Source organism: Thunnus albacares, chromosome 4, assembly GCF_914725855.1.
Source record: "Thunnus albacares chromosome 4, fThuAlb1.1, whole genome shotgun sequence".
Lineage (NCBI taxonomy): Eukaryota > Metazoa > Chordata > Actinopteri > Scombriformes > Scombridae > Thunnus > Thunnus albacares.
The window spans coordinates 15,774,898-15,787,257 of record NC_058109.1 but is presented as its reverse complement, the minus strand read 5'-3'; the positions used below and the strand labels follow the sequence as shown (position 1 = coordinate 15,787,257).

At 39.2% G+C, this 12,360-nt stretch overlaps 1 protein-coding gene across 10 annotated transcripts in view; it reads right to left on the bottom strand.

The window, feature by feature from the left end:
* Window positions 1–895: 895 nt before the first annotated feature.
* Window positions 896–12,360, bottom strand: part of atp2b2 (ATPase plasma membrane Ca2+ transporting 2) — a 152,576-nt gene continuing 141,111 nt past the window's right edge. For 5 of the 10 annotated variants that reach the window (XM_044348949.1, XM_044348946.1, XM_044348947.1 and 2 more), the window contains 6 exons: window positions 11,468–11,659; window positions 10,337–10,550; window positions 10,033–10,244; window positions 9,817–9,924; window positions 9,468–9,650; window positions 7,235–7,701 (listed from right to left, as the gene is read on the bottom strand). In XM_044348949.1, coding sequence (XP_044204884.1) covers window positions 7,390–7,701; window positions 9,468–9,650; window positions 9,817–9,924; window positions 10,033–10,244; window positions 10,337–10,550; window positions 11,468–11,659 — 1,221 coding nt within the window. In that variant the 3' untranslated portion in view covers window positions 7,235–7,389. Of the gene's footprint in view, window positions 4,526–7,147; window positions 7,198–7,234; window positions 7,702–9,467; window positions 9,651–9,816; window positions 9,925–10,032; window positions 10,245–10,336; window positions 10,551–11,467; window positions 11,660–12,360 lie in introns of those variants that run through there. The other 5 variants (XM_044348948.1, XM_044348950.1, XM_044348951.1 and 2 more) reach the window with 3 other exon arrangements.

Below are 12,360 nucleotides of genomic sequence, written 5' to 3'. Positions count from 1 at the left end.
CCCATTTTTTCAAAGAAAAAAATGGAGAGCAAAATTAGGTCTGACTGCACCTTTATCCTCTAAGGCAGCGGTTCCCAACTGAGGGTTAGGACCCCTCTAAGATAAACCTGAGGGCTCAAGAGATGATTAAGAGTATAGGGGGGGAAAATGATTTGGCTGCACAAAATTATATTATTTTTCTGACTTTTCTCAGAGGGATAGTTTTCCCTCTTCAGGCCTCTAAAAATGATTCAACTGTAACAATCTGAGCATCACTCTTTGGTGGAACAAGTCAACAGTAGAAACAGTGCTTCATGTTAAAGAGACCGTCATCACAAACCAGTGGTTTGGGGTGACGGTCAAGGAGGAGGATTACATCAACAGCTTTGTTTCAAAATCAAACTGGAAGCACACCTTAAACATTTGCTCTGAGCAGAGCCGATCAAAACAAAAGAAGATGGAAAAACAATCAAAAGTCATAGCTGACACTGGTTGGTGAAGCACAACGAATCAGAACAGGACATGTTACACGGGGCCAGGACACACCATGCTGGGTCATGCTGCTCTGGGAGATTTATTTAGTGATTTTTCATTTTTTGTTTTTATTATGTTTTTTCACTTGCGCTCCTGTCAGGAGTGTGGTAAATGGGACAGTCAAGCAGCAAGAGTCACAGTTCATCATCATCATCATCATTGTCATCATCAGCATCATCATCTGTCACCACCATTATCATCACCCTCCTCCTCACGGTATCATAATAATAATAATTGTCATCATCATGTAACTTTTTCCTCAAGCTAGAAAATAATTTACATCACATTGTTTTACTGACTTTTGAGACCACAAACATTCCAGCAACACACTCTAGGATTAAGGATGGGTAACAATCAGAAAAGCATGACTTTTTGCATAGTATTAAATGAACAAAGACATTGAGTTCTTTATTTACAATTATTGTATAGATAAAAAAAATATCATAAAAACAAGATGAACACTTAAATCACTTACCCATAAATGGCTAAGTATGCCAAAAAGTTATCTGTTGGCATTTCTCTTTTTCTTTGTTCCACAAACTGCATGCTGCTAAATACAGTACATCGAGGCAGGTGAGAGTATATTGCAAGAAGTATCATTGATATCATCATTATCATTATCATCAGCATTATCATCATCATCATCATCATCATCATCATCATCATCATCATCAGCGTCGTTGTCATCATCAACATAATTATTGGTTGTTACAACACGTGTTTTCATTTGGATGTAATTACGATGTTTTTGAAGTGTTTCTGACAGGAGCAGTGATTGATTACATACAGCCCAACAGCTGTGTCGGCAGTATGACTTGCAGTGGTGCATGATGGTAGACGTAGTCAGGAAGAGTTCCCGTTTGCACACCAGTCCGCATGGAGTAGTTTCTGTCCTCAGTGGACTCTTGCTGTATTTACAAAGATTATTTTTAAAACTCGGTGTCTTTGCATCCTCTTAAAGCTGAATGTCCTCCTGGATGTAAAAGTTTTTTGTTTTTTTTTATTGAAAATGCTGCTGTTACTGATATTATGTCTTTTTTTGTTGTTTTGTTTATTATTTTAATTTTTTTACAGACAAATAAACAAATAAATTGTCAAGTTAAGTAAAACATTGGAAAGGGAAAAAAATCAACAGCTTCTAAGCAGAATATCAGAATCCAGACTGTTTTTTTTCCAACTTAAATAGGACAGATTTATTCAAATGGTCCATGTTACTTTTTCAACACGCCTGAGCTGACTGGTAAAGCTTGTGCACCCTCTCCAGATGGACGGATCGACTGGGAAATGACAGAGGAGGAGGATATAAAAACTAAAAAGATAGAACCGCTCAGATAAATGATTGTATATACTGTAGTAGTGTATAGGATTTTTTTTTTAAGTAGAAAAATCGTCAATTTTTTCAAGTTGCATAATGAGCCTATCACGTCATGCTTGCCAATTACTTCGGTTAGTAATAGAAATAACAATAGCACAGGCTAGTTAAGTGGCCTTGTCCTTCTGAGTGCAATAAGACTGGGTAAATGTGCCTTCTTTATGTAACTTCTCTCTGGTAATGTCTGATTGGTCAAAGCACAATAAATAGTTTACAACTAGTGAGTACAGTTGAGATGCTAGAGTATTGTATATTCTGTGACGGCAGGAAGACAAGCTCGGTTAAAACACACAAAAGCACATCTAGAATTACACCACAGAAGTTTTCATTCATAACCAGATAGTGCAGAAAAGGATCGTCTTTTTTTATATATAGAAAAAGAGTCAAAGCAACATTCCATTTTTGTTGTAATTTGTTGTTTTTTTTTTCAGTTTTTCCTTTTTTTTTGTTAGATGTTAAAAATGCCAACAGCTTTTTGGGGCTGCGTGTGTCTCTCGGTAAGAGGAAAAGTAAAATCCTTTGAACCAAAATGAATCAGAGTTAAATAAAAAATAAACAACACAATATATCCCAGATTTAAAACCAAAAAAAAAAAAGTCTGATTTCTGTACGGTAAAGATAAGCCAAATATAACTTTGCAAATTTCTAATATGACTCGATTGCAGCCTTTTGATGGTCACACATATTTTAAAACATCAAGTCCTTTTGAACAAGCAGGTTTATCTAGAAGACAGTTCACTGTAAAGGTCCTGATATCAGCCTTTGACTCGAGCCCTGACCCCAGGCCAGCGCTGAAGCACAGAAAAAATAAAACACAATTTTAAAAAAAAGAGAGAAGAAGAAGTAGTGAAAAAAAGAATTAAATATTCCCCCTCTGTCACAAAAAGGAGGCCTCCGTTTAGAAAACCAAAGGCAAGCCACTCCAACTTGATCCCAACAATCATATAGAATAATACTAAGATTCCACATTTACTAGGTATCCCATTATATTTTGGTTTCTTTTTGTTTGTTAATCCTCTAAAAATATCTACAATATTTGACAAGATAGCAGGCAAATTCCAGCACATGGTTTTTCAGTAATAACACACCAACACAGCTCTGATCCATCCAGGTACATCTGAGCTTCAGCTTCGCCTCCCTCCTTCTAGAAACCAGGAAGTATCTCTACGAGGTTGTAAACAAATTACATTCTCTTTAAGACATAAATAAGTCAAAGTATTTTGAGCCATTGAAGCAGGAACAAGGCAACATGCCGACAAACAAAGATAAACTCTCTCTAAATATATTTATATGTATTTATATTTATAGAATATATCCCATAAATGCTATCATCATCATTATTATTTTGCGTTCCTCTTTTCCGACAGGTGCAAAACTACTGTGCAAGTTGAGCCCTACCACCTCGTTACACATTTCCTTTTTATGGATGAAATAAATGTTTACAGTCGGGTACATGTTCATGCCACACAGAAGAGGGAACTTGCAGGCCGGGAACTCAGAGAAGCTGTCTTTAAAATAGTAGTCCGCCGTGAGGCCTATCAGAACGAAAGAATTCCAATAAAATTAAAACCCTTTTAAATAAAACTTGGGTAATGTACATTCATGCAGGAGCAACAATAATAATAATAACAATAATAATCAGAATCAGAATCAGAATAATAACAATGTTTTTCAATTTAATTTAAACTATTATCAGTATTGACAATGTTATTGTTGAGGAGGGGGAGTGTAAGGGGAGTTTTAAAGTCTGTCCTGTTTTGCGATTTTCACTCCTCAGCAGTGTCTCCCTCCTCATCGTCCTCCTCCTGGTGCCACTAAAGACACAGTTCATACATATGTGCAGTCAGCGGCACGTTTATACAGTACATGCTAACACGCATATGGTCATTACACACCACACCGCTGCCGCTACCGTACACATACAACCACAAAAGCAGGATGGCTGTGTAGGTTTTGTGGCTTTGTTGCGCTTTTTTGATTGTATGTTAGTTTGTTTTTCTTTTCACCTTGCCATATTACTTTTAGATTTTCTCCATTTTGAAAGGAACAGAGAGCTTTAAGAGCTGAAGGGGGAGTAAAGGAGGGAGGGAAGAGGAGGGGGGTGGCGGGTGGTGGACATTTTGCAGCAGGACGTGTTCTGCGTGGGTGGGTAAATGGGCGTTTGGGGAGCTGGAGGATGGGGAATTGAGCTGGACTGGGTGAAATTTTGGGGGTGACAAGGTTGAAGGTTACAGTTAAAGGTCTGGAGGGATTGGAGGAGGCCCCCCCCCCCCCTCCCTCCAGACTGCGAGGAAACGACATTAAAGGTTAGAGCTGAGGTTAGGATCAGGGTTAGAGGCTGGTCTCCAAGCTGTGCAGAGGGCTGGCGGGGCTGGAGGAAGCGGCTGATTTACTGGTGTCGATGGTGAGATTGATGCCACTGTCAATGGCGTTGTTATTCTTGTTGGGGGACGAGGGCTGGCTGGAGTACTTCCTCCTCCGAGCAGAGTCATCGTCCGTGTCATCAATGAGGGGGATGTTGGGCGTGGAGTCTTCTATCCTAAACTCGGGGTGTGTCATGAAGTTGTGGATGGATGTTCTGGAATCTGGTTTTTCCAGGCCTTCATAGAGGGAGCTACGGAATGCATTCACAACGCGGATCTGCCATAAAAGGGAGGAAAGAGAAGAAACACGATGAGAGGCGTGACGCCAGAGATGAAACGGAAGGGTTGGAGGGACCCTTGGGATGAGAGGAAAAGTAGGAAGTGGAGGAGAGAAGGGACAGAGGGGAAGGAGGGAACCTCTCATTTGAGGAGGGAGGTTGATAAAAATGAGGCAAAGAAGGAGGAGAAGGTGAAGGAGCAGCAAGAGAGAGGGCAACTGCAGTCTGTGTTCTGCTTTCACAAGATGACTACAGTTTATAAGTCACTCAAGTTTGGCGTGCACTAAGGAAAATCGTGAGGAACACAATCATAAAAAAAAAACACAACAAAATCATACATTTCAAGGAAAACAAAGCAACACAAACGCTCGTTGTAAGTATACGCTAGTCCAATGTGCGGTATACCTAGAAACAAGCCACGTTAATAAATGGAATGCTCACAGAAAAAATTAAAGGAGAATATCACATGCAAGTTTGAAGAAATCTGGTGGACGAGGTCAGTAAGAAGGAAGGAGGTTAGATCTGAGAGATCCAATCAGGTGGTTTAAAAACTTCTGAAGGTACCAGAGCACTGTCTGGGACAATATCCACACAGACTCTGAATGAGACACACAAACACACAAATATAGCACAGGGTGGGGAATGCATGGTCCCAAACAGGGCAATGGAGGGAGTCAAACTCAAATCTGCATGAGGCTGGTTCAACACAAGCATTGCAGTGTAAAACTCACAACACATCCAAAAAAAAAAAGACACAGTGGCATTTAGACAACGGTCAAACACAGCAGGTTAAGATATTATGATAACAGGAAGTAAACAAGAAATAAACACAAACTACATGCAACAAGACAACAGGACGGTGAAGAAGTGGACATCGGCACACAGACTGCTGACACAAAACGTATGGGAGTGAATAATGAAAATAATAGTTTTATTATCAGAAGTCTGACGGTCAAAGCATGTTCTCAACTCCATGCACCGCTAAGTAAACACTCAAGTATAGGCCCCAAACAACTATGTGAGACTTTAGAATAGAAAAGCAGTAACAGTAGTCAGTTTCTTTAGTTTGTAAAATCAGGGAGGGCATTGTTTAATGAAAACTCTGTCTGCATGTGCAATGTCATCAACATGTGGAAATTTAGGAACTACAAGAATCATTTCAAGTCCAAAAGGGTATTATTTGAAGTTTTTACAAGAAATTGTATCATGTCAACACAGTGAACCTAATGCCTGCAACTAATGATTATTTTCATTAGTGAATATTTTTCAGATTTCATGTTTAGTCCATAAAATTTCAGAAAATAGAGAAAAGTGTTTAGAAAAATTTCTTTAAATTGATTGTTTGTTCAGTCCAAAACCCAAAAGTATTACATTTATATTGATATAAAACATAGAAAAGCAGCAAATTCTCACATTTGAGAAAATGTAACTACTGAATGTTTTGTTTTTACTTACTTTCTTTTTTACTGTTTGCATTAACCAAATAGTTTTCTCATCAATCTTTTCAGCACTTAATACTTTTAATCAAAATTTCTTCTAAGTGGGAACAAAATATTTTCTGATCATACAGTAAAATATTAGAAAATATTGCAATTTTTCCATTTTCCGTGGGAGGTTGTACTAAACGAAAAGCTACACCTCTCTTATTATAAATATATAAGAAATAATCACATATTATGCACTCTTGTGTATTTTTTGCTTATAGTGAAAAATATGTAGGGTAGAAAACTGTCAAATTTGTCAAAGTAGAAAATGGTGGAAAATTGTAAAACTGCTACTCTAATAGGAGAAGGTATAAAGAGACGAAACATACAAAAATAAAAATAAGAGGAGCCTGTCTGGATGAGTGCATGTGACAGGATGTCTGACAAGTAACACTGATGGGGTGTCAGAAAAAGGGTGGGGGTTGAATTTACGTCGCTGCTGCTGCTGCTGCAGAGGATCTATGTCTGTAACTATGGCAACATGACAGTCAACTACACCGACAGTATGAAGCAACAAGACGGGATGAATTATTGGTACAGCATTGCTTTATGGTGGCTCTCCTGTCCCCTCCATTCCTGTCGACACACCCTGAGCAGAGTTTTACATTTGATTTTCGTCAAGCAGATGAAATTGAGAGAGGAAAAGTGCGTATGTATGTGTGTGTGTGTAAGTGAGAGAGAAAGAAAGAGAGAGAGAAGAGAAGATGGAGGTGGACAAACGCAATAAGTAGAGATAGTTCGTAGCCCCTTGTGGGTAGATTTAAGTTGCACCATTTGGGATCCCCATTTGAGTTGAAACGAATACTTGTTTGAAAGTTTGCAAGGTGGCAAAAAACCACACTTCCACACATACTGTAGCTTCCTTTATGTGTTTTTGTCATTGCAGATGATCCGTCAGCTGAAGAATACACAAAACAGCCTGTAAAATTTGCTTCAGCTCAATTCAGTGTGATTTGCCTCATCAGCAGCAAACTCACAGATAAAATAAGAGAACATTGCAACTTATACTTGAATGTTTACCCAGTCCCTTGGTGAGTTGATAGGAATTAGTTCACATTAATGTCCGTCAAGACATAAAAATGGAAGGATTGGAAGATGGGATGTGGGGGGATGAGCAGAGGGAGACAAACTCACAACCTGAAATGTCACGCCGTGGGTATCACCCTTAGTCCTGCGCTCCTAGCACTCTGGGGAAACAAACACACATTCACCAATGAGAGGACAGTACACCCAAACATGGGAGGAGATATCAAGATGAATTTGAAATCCAGTATGAATAGCAAAAAGACAGAAGAAAGAGAATAAAAAAAAAGCAGATAGCAAGAGAGAAAAAGACAAATCTTCAGAGATGCCAACCCAAAAAATGAAGAGTAGCACAGTTATTTGTTTTTAACATAAAAAGACAATGTGAGGAAGATAAAAAACACTTTTTTGTTCAAGACAGGATGGCATCCCTGAAGCAAAGAGAGCAAAGAAGCAGACTGACAGAGATCTGACTCACGGCCAGTAGTGGAAGGAGCAGTAGTAGCAGTAGTGCTTGTAGGAGAGGAAAGGGCATTGGACAAGGACACGTGACTAGGACTAGAAACATTGGTTACATCCTGGGTCTGGCTGGTGGTGGATGATTGGCGTCTCAGAGCTCCAACCCCCTGAAAGGAGGTACCACTCTTGAAGGTGTTGACTACTTCAATCTGTGGGAGGAGAGCGGGACAGGAGAGGACAAATGGCTGCTCAGAGTGACAGAGACCAAATGGCAACACAGGTTGACTGGCTGGGTGACTTTGGTGATAAAGCGAGTACAAAGTGTCTCAATCATGACACGATGGGGGGACAGCTAAAGGTCAGGGTGTAGTATCCCCTCAACAAAATGGTGGATTTAACTTTAATGGCTGGCTCATCCAAATAACAGAAAATGCTATCCACCTCTAGTGGTAGCGAGTCATGTAGATAGTGTTGGGTTTTCAGATTTCTGCCTCCATCCTGATAAAATGATGGTAATTGGAATTTTGTTTCAGGCACTCACTGTATTTAAAAAATACAAAAAAATGAAACAGCACAGTGTCTTTCCAGAAACAATATTCCGGAAAACTACGGACAGTATATTTGGTGGATTAAATGATATTTCGAGAAAGATTTCTGGAAAGATGCGTTGCTGGTGATTTTTTTTTAGGTATAATTTTTCAATGTCGTGAGAACCACAAGAACAACATTCCACTCACCTCCACTGTACTTGCTAAAAGGAAACAGAAATCTCAGAGACAGTACAGTAAGTGAGAAATTTTGTTTTTTAGTGAATCGGTTGATCTGACCCTTTAAAAGACTAGCTAGTAGATGTATGATGTTATCATATACAGATGCAGCCATCATCCAATTTGGTAAAGATGGATTTTTATTTTTGTTGCTCTGGTAAGTAGATCTATTGGTTATGATAACATTGTACTCATTGAAGTATTAAGTGTTTTTTTAAGAAAAGATCTTGGTGGCATCTCCAAAAAAAGGTCCAACACAGCACATGTAGTAACAAACTAGTAGTTTTGACAGATGACCTTTTTGTTTGTTTGTTTGTTTGTTTGGGTTTGTTTGAAACCTGTCCAATCATCTCACTGCTCGTGTTCATTGCCATGTTGAACCTATTTCTAGAGACCTTGGTGTGTTCAGTGTTATCATATTAGAACCAATGGATATAGCTATGAAAGTAAAACTCAAGTTCTAATAAACTGTATTTTTTTCTTCAATACTGAAAAGCTCCTTAAGCCAACCCCAGCAGAGCCCTGGTCTCAAATGATTTCTACTGTCTTTGAACCATGTTTGGCTGCCTCTGTGGGATGCTGGTCCATGCTACCATGTTGTGGGATAACTTCACCCTGGACCATCAGTGATACATCGGCAAGATGAAATCATTAAACACACAGGCAAAACTATCTTGAATGTCACAGTGATAACGGTCTGCAGAGTTTGTCACAGTGAGAACTGATTCCAGTTGTTTTGAACTCCGAGGATTGACCGTTGATCTTCCACAGGTCCACACAGTCCACTGACCAAGAGCCGCATTTCCATGTACCTAAGTAAGTCATCTTGAGATAAAATCATTTTAAGACTGTTTCTGACTAACATGAACAACATAGAACATAGTCTAGCATTTCTTCTTAGCGGTAAGCTTCTCAGATAATGTCTGAGGTGGGGTGACTTCCTACTGAAAACTGATTATATGACAAAGACAGACAAACAGTAGAAAAAACATGTCAGAAAAAAGCTGATTGCACCAGTGGTCACAGGTGAAATTTAACCTTGTTGATGTTTAATCAGCTAAACAAAAGGCTGCATTTCCATCAAAGTAATGACATAAGGGCTTGCGGTTTAAATCAAAACCACTTACTTTCTTTTCTTTTCTTTTTTTAGATCTCTTTGTGAAATGAAACAGTAAATTGCAACATTAGGACTGAAGTTGGGTTCTCACCTGAGTCTGAATGCGGTTGAGTCCTCTGAACCAGAGAATCTGACCTCTCCTCAGCTCTCTCTCTGCATGGTCGATTTCCTCATTTTCTTCATTTACGTCCTCCTCTGGTAATTCATCTTTCTGACTCAACTGGCCTGCCCTCCGCAGGAAGCGCAACCTGCTGTTGGGTATGGTGGCTATCACCTAACCCATAGAGAAGACAGAGAATTGGGTTAAAAAGAAAGATGATACAGTAGAGACACATAAAGGTTCTGTAGAGTAAAATTAAATGCTAAACTAGAATGAAAGCAAGAACATAAGCAAGGTGGGGAAATAGAAAGACAGAGAAACAGATGAATTTGCACATTACCTGTCCCCAGACAAGCTCTCCCAGTCCGAGGAAAACACACCACATCCACTTTTCCAGGTCCAGAGGTTGACAACTGAATGGCTTCCCTCCAAATTGCACAATCACAATCTACACAAAACAAAGCACACATCAGACTCAAATACCATGAAAATACAAAGGAAAAAAATAAAAAGAACATAGTTAATTAATGAAAATAAATAATTTTCCTCTGCTTACCTGCACAGCAAAGGTGCCAAAAACAATAGAGCAGAAGATAGGGTTCCTGAAGATACCATCAAAGACATTCCTCTCTCCGTGGATTTTGCGGGCATTTATCTCGTTGAAGAGCTGCATCATGACGAAGGTGTTGAAGATGATGGTGTAGTGCTCAGACGGAGGAGAGTGGAGAGGGGCGTCACGGCCACTATCAATGTCAAAGATCTGCTCACCTGCAGGGGAGAAAAAATGGACTATTAGTTTGATGCTATTAACTATGAACCCATATTGTGTCACAACATTAAGATAAAATTACAGTCCGTACCAACAAAGAGCAGTGTGAAGATGATAACGAGCTGGTAGACACCATGTCCGAGGATGTTTTTTGTCATAGTGCTGGAGATGAGGGGCTTGTTGCGACCGTATGGCTTCCTCTTCAGCAAAGACTCTGTAGGAGGCTCTGTCGCCAGGGCCAGAGATGCAAACGTGTCCATGATCAGGTTCACCCACAACATCTGCACTGCCTTCAGGGGAGAGTCCTGAAGAAATGAAAAGGCCATTGCATTAAATATTACCTTCATCACAACCAGGGGTGGATGACAACTAATTACAAGTACTTAGATTAGTAGATTAACGTTTTCACACACTGTTTTTACAATATAGAGTAGACTACGGTTAAAATAGCATAACCCAATCAGGAGGATTTTCCATTTCAACATGCTCTGTAGCATCAAAGATGGTGAAGTTGAAGTTGTGGTTGTGTGGAATCCTGCTCTTACAGTAATTTGTATCAACCATTGCAAAACTTGGAAAATACTCAAGTACGTGAAGCGTGATACTTTTCGGGCTTACGGTTAATTTTGACACCAGAAAATGCAAACATGGTGTTACAAGTATCACATTACAGCAGCACTGTCAATCAGAGCAGGTGCAACGCAACAAGCCACGACAACATCATTAGCAGAGCATCAAGCCACAGTAAATGTCCTAAAGGTGGATATACAGTATTAATCATTAATTAAAAATCAATGTATTCTTTCTTTTACTTCAACTGTGTTATTAACCTTTTATTAGATAAATATTTTCTACTACTCTTTTTCCCGTAACAGAGGGTGATTTTACCAGGATAGTAAGGTGCAAACATTAAAATTTTCTGATTAAAGACATTTTTCATATTATAATTTGTATGCTGGATTGTAGTTATCCATATTTAATAGTGTTAAATATCATAAGTTTGTGTAAAAGGATCAACCTGTGATGCAGTATTATATGTTTTACTGTGCACTACATTCTCCTGCATTAACATCTGTGTGATGAAATGCTGCCAATGGTTTCTTTATAGCTTATTTTCTGGTTTTGTTTAATGATAAAAGGTTTAAGACTGTGTTTTATGATTTGTCATAATATTATGACAATCGCATGCCCACATTCACTCATACACTCACGCCCCTCTGACCTGTGTGATGCAGGCGCCGGTGAAAGCCACAATGACGGCCACAACGTTGACTGTAAGCTGGAACTGAAGAAACTTGGAGATGCTGTCATAGACGTTCCGGCCCCACATCACTGCCTTGACAATGCTACTGAAGTTATCATCAGTCAGAATGATATCTGACGCCTCCTTGGCCACATCTGTACCAGCAATACCCTGGAGGAGCGCAGACAAGATGCAGTTAGAAAGAAAATAAGGTTTCCTATATACACAGCCATGCTGATTCTAAAGTTGCTGATCATCTATCACATCACATTACTTAATTTCTCTACCTGACGCATAAAAACTAATGAAAATGTATAAATAAACTCTGCAGCAACCACACAAAACTGGACACAAGTCTGATGATGGACAATGAGAATGCAGACTAATAAAGGAATCAGTGTGTGTAGGGGGTTTGATGACAGGAGGCAGCCAGTAAAGACTCCAAATTCATGGGAGGGGCAGGACACCCTTCCTAATACTCTGTCATGTTTTCTGAGTCTCAGCGCAAGTGACAGAGTACAATACCTTGTAAAAAGTGTCCACATTCAGACAAACTTGTGAAGACACAAATTTGACACTGAATGTTAAAGAATATTTAAGAACATGGTCAGCTTTGTAGGTACTACCATGGGTGGGCATGTGAAAAATGGTGGAATAGCCCAAGTCATTACAACAGAAAAAAACAAAAAACAAAAAACAAAAAACAGAAATACAATTATAAATTGGTGTGGATCTGCACAGGACACACAACACTTGGTCAGTTGTAACACCACATGCTGTGATTAAGAGTGTGTGAAAAGTAGTTAGTAAGTGTGCAGAATTAATAGCATTAAATTACAACCAGAATAAAATCACAGTAGATGAACACATTT